Raw genomic sequence first — 17985 nt, 5'->3', positions numbered from 1 at the left:
CATCTAGACCAGAGGTGGCCAACCTGTGGCTCCTTGTATAGGCACCGACTCCGGGGCTGGAGCTACAGGCACCAACTTTCCAATGGGCAGGGGGGTGCTCAACCCCTGACTTAGCTGCAGGCCCTGTCCCTACTCCACCCCTTCTTGCCCCCTCCCCTGAGTCTGCCATTCCCTTGTTCTCCCCCTCCCCCCAGAGCCTCCTGCATGCCACAAAACAACTGGTGGGGGGAGGGAGCAGGAGGTGCTGATCAGCGGGGCTGCTGGTGGGCAGGGGGTGCTGGGAGCAGGGCAGGGGAGCTGATGAGGGGGCTACTGACATATTACTGTGGCTCTTTGGCAATGTACATTGGTAAATTCTGGCTGCTTCTCAGGCTCAGGTTGGCCACCCCGATCTAGACTTAAAGATCCCTGCCTTTCTCTTCCCTTCTCTCATGCACACACCCATGGGTGGTATTTTATAATTGATGTCATGAACCTAAATTTTCACTGGCACCCAAATGCAAAATGGCTTAAGGCATGAACAGAAACGTGTTTGCAGTAATAAACCAATAAATTACCTTTCTGCCTGTCAGAGATCCTTATGAGCAATTATGCCCCAGGATCTCACACGTTCATACTCCACCCAGCAAATAGCACTGGGAGGAGAAGAAGGAAAACAAATAAATGAAGTTTAAGAATGAGAGCAACCTTTACATTAACCGATGACTGTTTATTTAGGCGTACTGTCTTGGTTGTTAGCTTAGTGATTTACCTCAGAGCGCAGCTGACACTTTCTGCATTTAATAGCAAAAGCAAATACTGTTGCATCAGAGAAGAGGAGAGTACTGGTGGGTGAATTATAAATCCCTGGAATATAAAACATAGGTCCTGTACGACAGGAGGGAGTTCTGTGGCATAAGCAGCTACACAGAGCAGTGACAAGTTAAACTGTTTCAGAGTGATAGCCGGGTTAGTCTGTATCAGCAAAAACAGCAAATGTGATGACAATTTTTAAAAATGGATCCAGAGGTGATCCTGGCAATTACAGGCCAGTAAGCCTGACTTCAGTACCGGACAAACTGGTTGAAACCATAATAAAGAACAGAATCGTCAAACACTTAGATGAACATAATTTGTTGGGGAAGAGTCAACATGGTTTTTGTAAAGAGAAATCATGCCTCAACAATCTACTACCATTCTTTGAGGGGGTCAACAAGCATGAGGACAAGGGAGAGCCAGTGGATATAGTGTACTTAAATTTTCAGAAAGCTTTTGACAAGGTACCTCACCAAAGGCTCTTAAGCAAAGTAAGCTGTCATGAGATAAGAAGGAAGGTCCTCTCATGGATTGGTAACTGGTTAAAAGATAGGAAACAAAGGGTAGGAATAAATTATCAGTTTTCAGAATGGAGAGAGATAAATTGGGTCTCCCACAGGGTCTGTACTGGGCCCAGTCCTATTCAACATATTCATAAATGATCTGGAAAAAGGGGTAAACAGTGAGGTGGCAAAATTTGCAGATGATACAAAACTACTCAAGATAGTTAAGTCCCAGGCAGACTGCGAAGAGCTACAAAAGGATTCCTCAAAACTGGGTGACTGGGCAACAAAATGGCAGATGAAATTCAATGTTGAGAAATGCAAAGTAATGCACATTGGAAAACATAATCCCAACTATACATATAAAATGATGGGAACTAAATTAGCTGTTACAACTCAAGAAAGAGAACCTGGAATCATTGTGGATAGTTCTCTGAAAATATCAACTCAATGTGCAGCAGCAGTCAAAAAAGCAAACAGAATGCTGGGAATCATTAAGAAAGGGATAGATAATAAGACAGAAAATATCATATTATCTCTATATAAATCCATGGTATGCCCACATCTTGAATATTGTGTGCATATGTGGTGGCCCCATCTCAAAAAAAGATATATTGGAATTGGAAAAGGTTCAGAAAAGAGCAACAAAAATGATTAGGGGTATGGAATGGCTTCCATATGAGGAGAGATTAATAAGACTGGGCCTTTTCAGCTTGGAAAAGAGACGACTAAGGGGGGATATGATAGTGGTCTATAAAATCATGACTGGTGTGGAGAAAGTAAATAAGGAAATGTTATTTACTCCTTCTCATAACACAAGAACTAGGGGTCACCAAATGAAATTAAGAGGTAGCAGGTTTAAAATAAATAAAAGGAAGCATTTTTTCACACAGTGCACAGTCAACCTGTAGAACTCTTTGCCAGAGGATGTTGTGAAGGCCAAGATTATAACAGGGTTCAAAAAAGAACTAGATAAATTCATGGAGGATAGGTCCATCAATGGCTATTATCCAGGATGGGCAGGGATGGTGTCCCTAGCCTGTGTTTGTCAGAAGCTGGGAAATGGGTGACAGGGAATGGATCACTTGATGATTACCTGTTCTGTTCATTCACTCTGGGGCACCTGGCATTGGCCACTGTCGGAAGACAGGATACTGGGCTAGATGGATCTTTGGTCTGTCACAGTATGGCCATTCTCATGTTCTTATGTAATAGGGGCATGAAGAACTCCCATCAGGCACCACAGGAGCTCAAACAAGATACATATTAAATGTCAAACAGACCAACACTAAGTGTTTGTTTGGTTCAGCAAACCAAATTGTCCAGCTTGGGTCAACCTAAATACAAGATATTTAGTTTTGATTTTCCCTTTTGGAAAATTGAAAAATTTCAGCAAAGGCCTATGGAAAATTTCAGTTTTGTAGAAATTGCATTTTCCCCCGAAGAACATTGATGGAAAATTCCCAGCCATTTTTACAAATTATCTTGTTAGGATAAGTGCCTTTAAATTGTTATAGATCATGCACCTCAGTACAGTACAAGCAGCCGAAGCCATATTATTAGCACCAAGAGGTGTAAATTCACTGTGTCCCAGGCTTGTAAACAGTGTTGCCAAATAAATGGCAGTGGGCCAACCCTGAAATATGTAGGTCTTGATATTTGAAAGTGCAAGTCCTCTTCCAGAAATGTCTATTCTTTCATTAGAAGGTATCTTGTTTTAAATGCCTTTGTGGCTACACTCTTTGGATGAAAAACCCTTTTCTAACAAAAGGGTCGCCTACCACTTTGCTGGCTGAAATTAAATCCCTCTAAAATTACTTGCTGAGACACAGACTCTTTGGACTAGGGCACTAAACATTTTGCCTGAGTGAGAAAGGTAAAGGACAGTAGTATTTGCTCTGTAAGTCACAGAAAAAAAACCACATTAAAATGAGAACGTGGATGCTCTATTGTGACTTTGACTATTTGCTTAGTGAATGTGCAGAGGATCCAGGGTTAGGCAAGGTGGTGTTTGATCAGGGGCAGAGGACTGAACTTTCCCCTCTTAATGCTTCTTTTGGGAAGGAAGCTTTAATTGACGAACTGCACAATGAGCCCATTTCCCTGTTAAAGCAGTGTCTGGAAAATGGATACTTCGGGTAAACAAGTGAGTTCCCTTTCCCATCCTAGCCATTCTTTCCATAGCAAGCACAATTATGGCTCCCTACCCAAATCTTGCTTCCTTTCCCAAATTAGACCATCCTCTTTGTCAATTACAGGTCTCTAATAATTGAATCTTTTAAACTTTCAACTAGGATGGGGAGAGCAGGTCACAACTGCAGGAGTATTCAAAAGGGAACCCATATAAAAAAGGGAGGGAGAACAATTCATAGTAAAAACCAGAGGCAAAACAAGAGAGAGAGTGGCTCAGGGGATTGGCCATTGGCTATGGTGCCTTTCATCTCCCCTATTACCATCAGATGCCTGTTCATCAGCCTATAAGAACTGAATTAAGTGACTGAAATTCAGTAGACAGGTGGTCACATAAAACCCACCACCCACAACTAGCAATTGCAGCAGAAAAGCCACTGATCGAATGGATGTGGAGACTGAATTCCCCCTCTTCCCTGGGGTGGCCCAGCCTGGTTGGAGCTGAAGCAAACTGGTGGTATGGGGAAGCTTCCATGGTCACTGCCTGAGTTATACCACTGCTGTTAATAAACACAGTATAATCTACACAGCTGTCCATCTAGCACTGCTACAGGAGCAGTGAATCTCTGGTACCCCATCTATCCAATATATATTGTGCTTGCTATTTTATTAAAATGAGTGTTAAGTCTCTGCTATTTCAATCTATCCTGCTTGTAAAGGGCCTCCGTTTGGAAGTCAGAAATAGAACTGTTGTGTATGCAATACAAGGTGCTGTATAAAGTCGTTAGCACTATATGGGAGCAGCCACATACATGTGCAAGACTGAAGTTTTGGGCTGTAGAACAATTCTTGGGGAAGAAACTGTATGAAGAAGAGGTTGCTAGAAAGTGGCAATGTGTACCAAGTGCCAGAAAGGAGGAAAGAGAGAGCAGGCAAAGAATCCTTCCAGAGAATATAAATTACCCAGTATCCTGGTACATGGAACAGCAACTAATACCCAAAACTGAATATATTGTGTGTCATTGTTCATGAGCAGACATGCTGCTAAGGAAACAGCCAAGATAAATATCTTCACCTACAAGAGCAAGAATGCTATAACAGAGGTAAGGACCATACACAGACATGCTTATCCCTACACTCTCCTGAATCTTCCCCCTCATGTTTGTTTCCTCTGACCTGGGTCAGAGCCTAGACTAGTTTCTACCATGCTATAAATCCAGGTTATTTTTCAATATTTCACACTTTTCATGTTGGGGGTCAATCTAGCAATGCTTTCCATCCTATACATCCAGGCACTATGTTTATCTTTTAGTTTATGGTTCTCTCTTTGTGTAAAATTGTTTCCTCTCCCTCATCTTCTAGAACCTTATTTGGTGTGGTTGTCTGACATACGAGAGTGTTACTGAATGGTATACTTTGCAAACACTGACCTCTGACATATAGGGAGGTAGAAAAAAGGAGGTTGTTCTGGGTATAGGCCAGGTCATAGGTAGGGAAAATGCTGCAGTTTTTCTTTGAAGCAGAATGGCTGATGGAAGGTATCGGAGGCACGGAAGGCCAAACAAGCTAAGGGTAAGGGATACGAGGCCACTACACTAGGGCTGAAAACAGATATACTCACACTGGACATTAGGAAAAACTCACTGGATGTACGTTTTATTGTCATATGTATTGGGAAAAGGGAAAACAACATACTGGGCAAATTCTACTTTATTTTACACCCATGTAACCCCAATGCCTTCAGCATCATGGCAGAGGTGTAAATGAGAGCAGATTTTTTCCTCAGTGTGTTCAAAGACTAAGTAAAAGAATACAAAATGTAAGATTGACAGTACTGAAGAAAGTCTTCTATTAAACCACATAATAAGTGCGCAGACAGCAACACAAGCTTGCTTTAGTTAAGCTCTCTCACCTTTTACCTGCAGGGACTTCTCTAAGGGCTAGTACAGTTTTCCTGCCTATACAATTCATGACCTCTCTGCTGAGACTTATACCGCAAGTAGATGTTTGGCTTCATGATGGCTAGCAGGAATGGGACTGAAACACCAATTAATTTCACGTAAGGCACTAGGGAATCATCACAAGGCAGCACTAACCTGGGCTAGATTCAACCAGAGACCAAGTGGTAAAAAGACTCCAATATCCATTTACCAGTCCCAAGCCATCCAGTCACTCTCTATTCAGTTTGCTACACTAATTATCATCAGAAGTGATGAATCATGAAACAGAAGCGAGGGAAGACATGTCTGCCAAAGAAATCAGACCCACTTCATTACCAGCTATTTTTTGAGCACCCCTCATGTTATCCCATATGTGAAGTTGGGCAAGTTAGAGCTATGTTCTCAAATATAAGTTACACGTTTGTAAAGGTTAAAAGCGTTCTTCGCCATGTGAATGTTCAAAATGCTATATTAGGCACCGTGCCCATAGCTCTCCCTTAATCGAAGCATTACAGCCAAAAACAAGTATGGGGGGGGAGGGGTTCCCCCACTCTGTTCTGGAAGCAGGGAGACTGAGTGCAACTGACTTGGTTTGCAGTCCTACAGCTTTGTCTCAATCTCATTATGAAATTCACAACACCGTTGCAAACTAGTGCTTCAATAACGAAGGGCATTGCAAACCTCATACTCTTACCTGCTACAAATACAGTAATTCCTCTTCAAGGTCAAATGCTTCTGTAAGGAGATCCAATCAGTGCCAATAATCAAGGTTGCCCAAGAGGTTAATTAGGACAAGAGAAAGCTGAACACCATTCCCTGAAAGACAACACTGAAACCCAGGAAAAGTGAAAATCATTTGTAGCATGAACAAATCTGTTAAATTTTGATGGATAATCCCACAATTTGTACTAGTTCAGTCTCTCTCCTGATCCAGACTTATAGGTAGAGGTCAGTGTGTGGGCCACTATCAGTGACCATTACTGAAGGAAGGTCTGCCCCAAGAGATGAGTCTTACATTTTTCCTGAAGTAAACAAGCCTCAGGCTTATCTCCAGTACGAGTTCAACAGTTAAGGGCCTTCTACTGAGAAGTCTTCATGCTCAAGTCTCATGTTTTACAGTAGGCTCCATCATTTGCATCATCCCAGTTGATTTCAGCGGTCATGGTGGGTTGTGGAGAGATAGGCAGTCACTAAAACCTAGAGCCTACCACATTCAGGGCTTTAAAGATAACAGGGAAACACCTTAAAGCAAATCTGGAACTGGATCAGAAATCAGTAAAAATTATAGATAACTGACACAATGTGCCATCTTTGGACTACTCTGCTTTAGAATGCACTGCCAGATGATCAGCCAAACACAGCTTTCACACTCCTCTTGCCTTCAATCTCAAATAAAGGGATATGCAATATTGACCTTTTCCATTTTAACAAAAGAAGCCAATCTACGGCCCACCTGTGGGATTAACCAAAAGGTCATTTTAATCAGGTTTTTGTGACAAGCACATTTCATCTTAAAGTCTAGAGGATTCTGCTAATATCTGGTATTCCTTCTAGACACCAAGGGTCTGGTATAGAAGATTGTCATCTGGTATTAGTGCTGATGCTTTACAAAAGCTAGAGAGTTTAGTTCCAGCCAAAGATCAGAAGCTGAGCTAGCACGTGTTTGTGTCATTCAGTTGGCAAGATCTACCTCCCCACACCCACCCCACCCACTTGCTTTTCTGAAGTTTATCAGATGAGCATGAAGTCAGTGTCACCTGCCAGTGTGACTGTGCTTCTGGTGGCATGATCTGGAGGCAGGAGAGCAGCACAGGACAGTACAGAAATAATGGAGCACTTCATATTTACATGAACACTTTCAATAGCCAGGAAAGTCAGGAACCTGAGGTGGCACAAGGTGTTACTGCTACTGACAGAACAGCCTTGGTACTGCTGTGGTCCACAGCCTCAGTCTATATATGACCACAAAATATTTGTTCTCTTCTCAGCCTCAGGAAAAACCCCAACATATTTAGTTCTGGATGTAGACAACTGTGGGAAGGGCAGGAACTATGGTCAGTAAGGAACCAGTCTAGAAGATAGCACATTTAAACTTTTATTCTCCATTTCATTTTCATTTTAAAAGATGCCATGACCTCCATGTAGACACCAACCCATGTAACTAGCTAAGAATTTCCAGTGTACCCATCACTGCAGTAATCCAGAGGCCAGATACAACAATGTAAGTAGTAGCTTTCCTATCCAGGAACGGACCATTTTCTCCAAATTGATCACATTGCTAGGATCATTCTGGAGAAACACAAGGAAAGGGGATAATCTCACTAGCCATTTTGTAGGGGAAGTCCGCAAAAAAATAAAAATAAAAGTGTTTTACATTGTGCCCGGAGAGATGAAACATGCGGTCTTCCTCCACTCCAGCGGTAAGGATTTCCACCATCCAGGTTCTCCCCCCACCCCATTGGGATCATATGCAGGAATTTGAGTCTCTATAGCTACAGTTTATAATAAAACTAGCATCCTTTTTACATAGATTACTTTGATCAGATATGGCAATAATGAAACTCATGGCTGCTCTGACAGCTCATCCAGGATTACAACATAAGAGAACATTTTATCCCATCCCATCCTAGCTGGAACAGAGACTTCTGGACCTTCCCTCCAAAGACAGGAAGTGTCTACAGTGCAACAATGTTACTCTCTAAATCAGAGGCTAGCCCCCGGCCCCTTCCCTGCTTTTCCCCCTCCCCCGCAGCCAGCACAATGCTCTGGGCAGCAGGGCTGTGAGCTCCTGGGGCAGCGCAGCTGCAGAGCCCGGCCTGACCCGGTGCTCTGTGTTGCGTGGTGGCAGCGCGGCTGTAGCACCGCCAGCCACCGGTGCTCCAGGCAGCGCAGTAAGGGGGCAGGGAGGGTTGGATAGAGGGCAGGGGAGTTCGGGGTGGTGGTAAGGGGGCAGGGGTGTGGATAGGGGGCGGGGTGGTTGGGGGGGACAGAGGGTTGAATGGGGGCAGGAGTCCCGGGGGGGGGCAGTCAGGAAGGATGGGGGGTTGGATGGGGCAGCAGGGGGCAGTCAGGGGACAGGAAGAAGGGGTGGTTGGATGGGGCAGGGGTCCCGGGGGGGCCTTCAGGAATGAGAGGAGGGGTTGGATGGGGTGGCAGGGATCCGGGGGTGGTCAGGGGACAGGGAATGGGGTGTGTGTGGATGGGGCAGGGGTCCCAGAGGGGCAGTCAGGGAATAGGGTGGGTTGGATGGGGCAGAAGTCCCGGGTGGGGGGTGGGGGGTGGAGGGGAGGCAGATAGGAGGTGGGGGCCGGGCCATGACCCCCTCCCCTAACCGCCCTTCCATACAATTTACAAAACCCGATGCAGCCCTCAGGCCAAAAAGTTTGCCCGCCCCTGCTCTAAATGGAGAAGCAGTGGAAGAAAGTCATCTGGTGGTGCATTTACAGCTCCTCCTGGTGGACGAAAACAAGTACGGCACAGATTTAAGTAAATTTTCCAGGGATTGGAATTAAAATTATAACCAGGGATTATGGGAGCCTGTAATAAATACAGGCTAAAAATGCCCAAGAAACTCAGAAATGCAACGTCTAATCATAAATGTATTGATTCAAACTGATATAGTCCCAAGGGCTGCCCCTTAGGATAGAACAGAGAAGTAGTAAAAGAAACATATTCAGAGGCCAAAGCTTGAAGACCAAAAACCACAGTTCTTCCTTTATCCATATAAAAGGGTTTTTTAATTTGTTTACAGAAATACAGCAATATGCATGATTTCAGAATTAGGAAATACTATAAAATGAAAGGAATAGCATGGGTCCAAGCACTAAACATCTCACACCTTCTCTTTGATATGGTCGCTCAGAAAAATAATGTTATCTGAAAGGAAATACAACAGAGTAGTTAATTTTCAGGATCAGATAGTGTTTTGTCTTGCTGCACATATCTATATGCACAGACACACACATGCTACTTTGTAGGGAAGTTAAAAATAAAATGCAGGGGCTTGTACTGTTTCAATATCCAGAACAAGTATCCCATGAAAATTAACACTGATGGATACAGATGATTCTCTTCTCTTTTCCCCAGGTCAAGAGACCTTTTCAAGGTGAACATAGGTATTTTTAAGCATGTGTCCACAAGCGTCTAACAGGGTTAATGGCCAAATATATCATTAGAGGCCATTTTCAAAAAAGATTTGAATTTGTCCCTCTTATAAATCTATTATTACTGCTAATGTCTTGCTTATGCTGGATATCCCAAAATGCAATGAGCTGATATCATCCCCCCCATAATCAGCATGGAGCAGGACTAAGGAAAGTCCACATTTAACTTCCAGTGGTCTCCTAAATTCTCAATAACCGTACTTTAAAGAGCTATTAAAAAGAAAACTTTAGAGAACCACTGAAAGAAGAGACTTGCCATATACCTACAGGCAGGCTCTCTGAAAGTGTGCCAATAACAAGGGTCAATATCACAGTGCAGTATGTGCTGGGCTATCTGAACAAGTGGGTTTATGACAGCAAGAACATTGCACTTCGGGAACAACCAAAAGTAAAAATTAAAAGTGCATGTTTTGTTCACCTCTCGCCCAACTTTCTATACAGTTTTGAAACACGAATGTTTCCTTTATAACTCAGCATTTTGGGGCCCATTGCTAAAAACAACCCCCCTAAAGTTTCAGGAGACTGATCTCTCCAATAAGTCACATAATTAAAAATAAAAAAATCATTGCCGTTTACAGAAGCAAAGAGGACGAGTTTCTGAACTTTCCATCTTTCTTCATGATTGTTCCTAGCCCAAGGAACGTCTGCTCGCTCGCTCCCTCCCTCTTCTGCTATTCTTGGCCACCTCACTCCTACTTTCCAAATTCCGCATCTAACTATATCCACATGACACTCCTTTCACAGGGAGAAGACCTTAACATTTAGCGGAAAGCCTGAAATCAAAGGCTTAGACAGAAAAATGTTCCCTGCTGAAGTTGAGAGTGAACTTTTCAACAAGGCCCACCTTGTACAGCAGTGTACATGTCCAATTTTCTCTCCGATGTGCAGCGCAGAGAAAATGCACAAACACCCACTTGCTACAATTCACTGCTTTGTGTCAGCAACTTTTCAGCAATCCACAAATGCTACCTCTTTCCTGCCTAATTCTTTTCATAAACTGTGTCAGATGACACCTACTGGCACAGACCAGGAACTAAAAATATAACCACAGATACATTCTCTCAAAATTCCAAATTATGAAGTTTGGGAATGAGGATAAACCACACTTTATTTCTCTGTTCCCCTTCACTTCTGAAAATGGCAAAACAAGATGGTTTGACTAATAAAGTTTGTTACCTGCTATGATTGTTGTGGCCTGCCGCCTCACATTGTTTTTATCTGTATATTCACCGTAGTCTATCTTCCCTTCCACATAGATTCGAGCACTAACAGGAACATAAGAATTCAGTTCACAGGCAGGAGGATTACATCATTATTTTTATTCTATAAATTGTCAGTTTAGAGTTCAGAGATCTTGCCTCATTTGTCTGTAGTCTTTGAGCACTAAATGCTTTAAGCACAACATGCTTCTATTTTAACATCTACACAAAACCACCCCCATTGTGCCTGATTCACATTAAATTGACTGACTGTTAAGGCATTCAATCCCCAAGCACTCTTTTTACGCCACTTACCCCTTCTTCACATACTGATATGCCACATCCCTCAGGCCTGGCCTAAACACAGAGACCCTGTGCCACGTTGTCTTTTGGGTGATATCACCTACGTTACATGAAAGGAAGAATAATGAATGAAAAAGGTGCCGAAGGATGCCATGTCCTCTCTCTCTAACACAACAAAATGCGGAGGGCTTGTTTCAATACTTAAGTGCTCCTCAGCTAAGAAGTCAAGTGATTGATCGGAGAAATGGAAATTTACTGTTACTGAAACTTCCACTCTTCTTCCTTTCAGGGCCAGAAACACCATGCAACATGATACAAGTATAATGAGAGAGCATATACTGTGTACCTTTGTTTAGAAACCACGGCTCATATTACATGCAATTATTTCTCCCTGCAGCCTGCACGTTGTACACAGGCTAGGAGAAAAGTATGCAGTTACAAATTGAAAGTGGCATCTAAACAAAGATGTAGTCATTTCATCTCCAGTGGGAGGTAATGGGAGAATGGAACCTACTCCACCCCCACAAAGTCTATGTGAAATGATGAACGAGCAATAGCTGGAGGCTTCCTCCGTCCTTCTTAGAAAAGTCTGCCACAAATCACTATTCAACAAATGCCTTTGAGAAATACTAAAGTGCTTCCTGGATATACATGATAAGCAAGCTCCTCAGCTAGTATAAATTGGCATAAATAGAGCTACATGGATTTACATCAACAAAGGATCTGGATTGGTATTATTTAATGTTAAAACAGCATTACAACAGGTGAAAAACACATTATTCCACTCCAATAACTACACAGACTCACCTGCCTGGAACACCTCACTTTCACCTGATCGCCACATCTCATTTGTCGCGAGAGAAAAAATTGTAACAGGATTTTTTCCCTCCACTTGCCTCATAACAGGGTCCTGTCCTACTCGACCGAGTAACTGGATACGATTCAGGGCTGAAATGTGTGGGACAGAAAATATCAGACTGAGGTGCAAAAGGAGAGATCCTTGAAAGAGTTAAAGTTCAGGATGACTGCTTGGACTGGTCCCAAGAACTTTTGCATGTATCAATTTCAGCTTTTCTAACCTTGATAAACGACTATCCTTGTAACTTATCACAAAACCCAAGGAATCCAGATTCTCTGACTTCTAATGATGCCTACACTAGTGCTGACCAACATCTCTGAGGGGTGAAGGATCTGCTCACACTGTTCATTTTCTTCTATTCCTTGTCCCAATACTTTTTAAAAAAAAATATATATATATACACACACACACATACACACAAAAAGAATTTTAAAAATGAAATTTTGACTTTTGTATTTTTACCACAACAAAGCTGCAATAATTCTTTCCCCCCATCATTACAACAAGCCTTACTCAAAGCTAAAGTACCTTAAAGTTATGTTTTGATGATTACCACCTTTTCTTTTTTGCACTTTAATTCCAACAGGGTTTTAAACAGCCAAGGTCTCACTGACTCCTAGCGTTAGTAACAAATGCTTTATATCATTTGAAAAAGATTTCAAGCTTTCAGGTGGTACGATGGTTTCTAGTTCTGCCAATTTATCACTACTAAAATCATGTCAGAATCAAAAGGGAGTGGGTGAAACAAGATAGTAGTCAGAATGGCATAGTAATAAGAATGATAAGTTTTATGTCCAATATTTCATGGCCTGCCATGGCTATAAATTCGCACTTAGAATTCCAGCGGTAGAAAGCATTCACTTCTACCCTTGGTGGTCTGGAAGACAGTCCTGAAGAGACCTTTTGTACCCCCAAGATATGCACATATCTAAAATCTCACAGCTACTCAATTTATCACTGTAACCCTAGTCCTTCTTTGGCCCATTCCCTTTACTGTTTTGTTATCCCCACTCAATTCATTATATATATAAAATTAGAATGTAAGTTTTAAGGGGCATTAATAGTTGTACCATGAAGTGCCTAGCACACTTTTGGGCACTGTAAATTAATAAATTATTTAATAGCAACTGCCTGCCTTCTATTTTCACTGGTTGGATCGCAAAAGCAGAAACATTTCTGAAGACATCACTGCAGAAATAAGATCAGATAAAATTAGATGAGATAAAACATTAAGTTTCCCTTAAGAGGTCAAATGCAGCATGATTAAAAAGTCAGAATGGAATAAGATATTACACAAAGTAAAAGCTGATGATTCTTGAAGAAAAAGGAATATTTTCTTGTTCTTCCACAACAGTAATAGAAAGATATTATAACATTTATTAAAGACACCACACGTTTGACTGTTAGTAGTCTTAGCAGAGAGGAAGAGGACTGAATGGGCCTGGAGACGGAATTTACTCTCACTCTTTGCTGAAGAGCATTTGCTGGTCACTCTGGGGAAGCAGATATCTATCCAGGCTTTTATAATGTGCTCATCACCATGGTTTCTGAGTGCTTATACTTGTACAGGAGCCTCTTCTGCGAGCAGAGGACATAATACATCTCTGGGCAGACCCATCAGGCACATTTCACTAGTACTAAGATTCTCAAACAAATAACATCTACTTACATCTTTCAAGTATCAAGGAGCTGGCTGAATCAGACTCGTGTCTTATAAACTGACGAAGCACCTAGGAGGACAGACAGATGTTTAAGGCTCCACGCCAGTCAATCCTGAACACCAGTTCTCCGATAATTTGAAGAGATTTAGTTAACAAATAAAGAATAATAGTTGAGTTTCAGGGTATTTTCTGAAGTAGGGTCCAGTTCAGTAAAATGAAGCTAACAGGATTACGCGGGCACTTAAAAGTCAAGCATGTGTTTAGTGCATTGCTGAATTTGGATCTTAAGGGCTAGATGGGAAACGCTAACGTCCTGAAACCATACCTTCAGCTAGTAACCCTTGGGAAATTTCCTGCCCAACTATCGCTGTTTCTATATGATGTTTAGTAGAAAATATATTTACAGACACTTGGTATTGATTTCTTTTGTTATTTTTCTGCTTAACTTTGGGTACAGACAAGACATGCATAACAGCAGCTCTACATACGATTTTATTGACATAAGTGGTGCAGTGACCCCAATCCACCCTTCAAAAGCTAAAAACAATTAAGTGCCACAAAAATTTGAGACTCACTGTAGGTAAACGTAAGGGGAGAAACGTGAAGGAAAGACTCAATGCTTGCAAGTACCATGTCAGAGGAGGAAGAAAGTGGCAATAGCTGCAGAAAGCCAGGGAGCATATCTGTACAAGATCCATAAACAAGGACTGTAGGTACGGTAAATTTCCTACAAGGGGCGAGGGGAGTGGCAGAAGGAGCAAAGAGGACTGACAATCCTTCTAGTGACAAAGATGTTAAAATAGAGGATAATGCAAAATGCAATAGAAAAATGCTTTGGCATATTGATTTGGCCACCTACTGAGGCAATTTGCTTTTTACGTACAAGACATCTAGAATTAATGCCCAGTGTATGCCAGTCAGATTTATAGAACCATTTTTCATTTGGCTTATAATGACTGTTAATTTAACGCCAGAAAACAAAATCTTGGAATACATTCTTATATTCCCACAAGCTGAAAGCTCACAGTTTATCTTTCCCCCACAGGTTCTGCAGTGTTTATGAAAGAAATGAGGCACAGTATACCTGATGGGTGGAAGAAATAACATGAGGCCAGACAGACACAAAGGGAAACTTCTATTTTTCCTGATAATGGATTCAACTCTGCAGTATGTACGGTTGCATGGCATGGGGGTGGTTTACGTAGGAAGAGCTTTTCCTATATGTTACAACTGAATTTAATATGATGTTGTAAGTATTCCATACTGTACTGTAATAATCCCCTGTGACTTTTCTATCCACATGGGATAGTTGTACAAGTTCTTTATCACAGAGTATGGTTTGATGGATATGAATTATTAATTTAAACTGGAAATATGATACAATTTACAGTTAAAGATGATGGTGAAGAGAATGAGAATTGTGGAGTCAAAATTAATATCTATGACAGATACATTTTTGCAAATATTTTGGTGGAGAGCCTTGCTACCTTCTGGGTTGTAGTTCAATTACCTAGTGGGGCTGGAACAGAAAGAAGGCTACTGACCCTCATGGCAGTTCCAGTCCTGGGACGAGAGAAAATTTTTGGAGCAACTATGATACAATACTTTCTGTATTAAAGCATTAAATAGATATCACTGCATAAGTTTGCAACAGTGGGTGTAATGGGATCAAATACCATCTCAGGTCATACCTCTGTAAAGAAGGGCTTTTAGTTGTGGAAAATCTTGCTTAAGGAGAACAGTAAGAGCCAGCTGTCAGTTACTGAGGAAATCCTAAGGAACCCTGATGAATGGTATCATTTGATGGGTCTACAGAGAGTATTCAATTAGCCAATTTTTGATTATTGCAGCAAAGAAAACAGTCTCACTCATTCAATAGTGGTGACAGGAACTATTTTGTTTTGGAGCCCCCTACAGGGAAACACATGTGCACTTGTAAGCAATACAATATATCATTATATTAATGTGTGACAGACACCCAGAGCAAGATTCAGCTAGCCTAGGATGGGAAGAGTAGTTAAAGCCTTGATTACTTTAATACAGAAAGAAAAGAAACACTGCTTACTATACATACATACATAATTTATATATATTTTTTCTTACAACCTTAAAGAAAAAAAATTATAGTTAGGATGTCTGGTTAAAGCGCTTCAAGTTCAAAAATGGAAGGACATAGGAATACTCACAAGCAGAGAGTTAGGCACGTTTACAACTTTGCAGGACTGAGTATTTAACAGTGTATTAAGATGAAGGATTTTGCATGCAATTATTTTTAATGGTAACATAAGAACAATACTGCACATAGTTAATTATGTTACTATTTAAATGGCTCATGCACTAGACTATACATCATTAGACTGTGCATGATCTAAATTTTTTAACAAAACCAGTAACTTATTACCTGTATTATTGGCCTGCGCAACATTTCTGCGGTTTTCTTTTTCTGTGATTAGACTGTGTATTTGAGAACATAGAAGGGTGGAAAAAAACAAAAGAGGATGAGCATTAAATTTCTCCTCCCGGTTAGGTCACGTTCACACATACGGTGCTGCAGTGGCACAGCTGCATCGTTGCAGAACATCTGGTGATGATGCTTTATGCTTTAATAAAACGCTCTCCCATCAGCATAATAAAACCACTTCTGTGAGCAGCGGTAGCTAAACTGGCGGAAGTACTGACACAGTATCTGACACATGGACACTTACGTTAGTGTAACTTATGTCATTCAGGGGGGTGGTTTAGTCACACCCCTGAGCGACATAAATTATGCCAACATAATTGTAGACAGTGTCTCAGATCTATTTAAATCATTAGTTGATACTGCCACTTAACAGTCTCCCCACCGCCCCAGGCAGCACACCTCAGATCATAAGAACGGCCATACTGGGTCAGACCAAAGGTCCATTTAGCCCAATATCCTGTCTTCTGACCGTGGCCAACTAAATCCAACTAACCAGTTACTTTTTAATAGTCTCATTTAAATCACAGGGCAGGTCTACACAGGCTACAGTACCACAGCTGCACCCGCGCAACTGTAGCGCTTCAGTGCAGATACTACTATACCATAGTTAATAAACCTCAGTGAGAGTCGGTAGCTATGTGGCCAGAAGCCCTCCTGTTGACATGGCGCTGCCTACACTGGGGGTTAGATCAGTACAACTGTATCGCTGAGGGGTGCGGATTTTCCACATCCCTGAACAACACAATTATGCCTATGTAATTCTGTAATACAGACCTGCCCACATTACAAAACCTTGGCATTCGGGGCAAAGCAGCTCAAAACCCTGATGGCCCCACAGCTACAGCGCAGCCCTGCCCCTGGCCCCAGTGCAGCCACAGCAAGCTCCCGGGGCGCTGCCGGGAGAGGCCTTCCTGTGCTGCTCCCACCCCCAGCACAGAAACCCCGGCCAGAGCCCAACGAGGCACCGCCCCTCCTCCCCCCGGGATTGTGCTGGCAAACGGGACGGGGAGGGGAGCAGCGGGGAGGGGGCCCTAGGAGAGGCGGGGGCAGTGGGAGGGAGCAGGGGTGGCGGAGGGGACCTAAGATGGGCGGGGGCGCTGGCTGACGCAGCACCCCGGGATTCTGGCGCCAGGGCTGGGCCGTCACGCGCTCACCACGCGCTGGGGCTGGACTCCGTCCTCCGGGCGCCGCCGGGCGGTGTCCGGCTCTGGGCGCGCGGCGGGTCTGAGACTGGAACCGGCCTCGGCACCGGAAACACGCGCGCGCAGCAGCCCAGCCCCTCCCCTCCCCTCCGTCTGCGAGCGGGTGACAGCGGAAAGGGTCCGGCCGGAAACCCAACCCCGCATCCGCAGTTCCGGCGGCGACTGGGCTCGGGCCCAGGGGAAGGCGGTTCCCTCCCTGCGCTGGGGCTCCATCCGGCTCCTCCCCGCAGCATCCCCCGCCCTAGGGAGGGGGCCGGGTGCTCGGCGCTGCGCTGACGCCCAGGCGGCACTTGCGTTTACCGCAGTATCCGCGCCTGCGCCGAGGCCTCAGCTGCTGCCGGCGGCCGCCCCCCCCCCCCACCGCGCGCGCGCGCGCGCGAGAGAGAGAGCAGCGCCCTGGCTGAGCCGCGTGCCCTCCTGCGGAACGCCCTGCCCCGCCCCTTCCCTAGGCCCCGCCCCTGCTCACGCCACCCCCCCTCCCTCGCTCGCTGTCACGGGGAGTGGGCGGGGCAGGCTCCGCGCAGCGCCGACCTCTGGGCTCTAGGCAGCGGCTGGTGCGACTCTCTGGCTCCTAGGCGTAGGGGCGGCCAGGGGGCTACACGTGCTGCCCCCGCCAGCCTGCCCAGCCCCCGGGCGCTGCAGAGCCAGCACACAGAGAGCCCCCCCAAGGCCACCCTGCACCTAGGAGCCCAAGGGAGATACCGGCAGCTTCCCGAGAGCCACACGGAGCCCTGCAGGCACTGTGCCAGCCCTGCTGGGGGGGGGGGGG

The 17985-nt window shown here is 43.9% G+C and overlaps 1 protein-coding gene across 3 annotated transcripts; it reads right to left on the bottom strand.

Annotated features, from left to right (window-relative positions):
• Positions 1–9092: 9092 nt before the first annotated feature.
• On the bottom strand, positions 9093–17569 carry SSBP1 (single stranded DNA binding protein 1). Of its 3 annotated transcripts, none has more exons than XM_024195729.3 (7): positions 17517–17569; positions 15955–16007; positions 13562–13622; positions 11841–11981; positions 11046–11133; positions 10708–10796; positions 9093–9244 (listed from the first exon to the last, which is right to left on the bottom strand). In XM_024195729.3, the coding sequence occupies exons 2-7, from the start codon at positions 15976–15978 to the stop codon at positions 9201–9203; spliced, it is 447 nt and encodes a 148-aa protein (XP_024051497.1). In that variant the 5' UTR covers positions 15979–16007; positions 17517–17569; the 3' UTR covers positions 9093–9200. The 3 variants fall into 3 exon arrangements, with proteins under 3 accessions (XP_024051497.1, XP_024051496.1, XP_024051498.1); XM_024195728.3 differs by lacking the exon at positions 17517–17569 and adding an exon at positions 17169–17297; XM_024195730.3 differs by lacking the exon at positions 17517–17569 and adding an exon at positions 16789–16949.
• Between the last annotated feature and the right edge of the window lie 416 nt (positions 17570–17985).

The sequence above is a fragment of the Terrapene carolina genome, unplaced genomic scaffold (assembly GCF_002925995.2).
Source record: "Terrapene carolina triunguis isolate 2854851 unplaced genomic scaffold, T_m_triunguis-2.0 Scaffold247, whole genome shotgun sequence".
Lineage (NCBI taxonomy): Eukaryota > Metazoa > Chordata > Testudines > Emydidae > Terrapene > Terrapene triunguis.
Note: the sequence above shows the minus strand (reverse complement) of the source record. Positions and strands in the feature narration are given on the sequence as shown.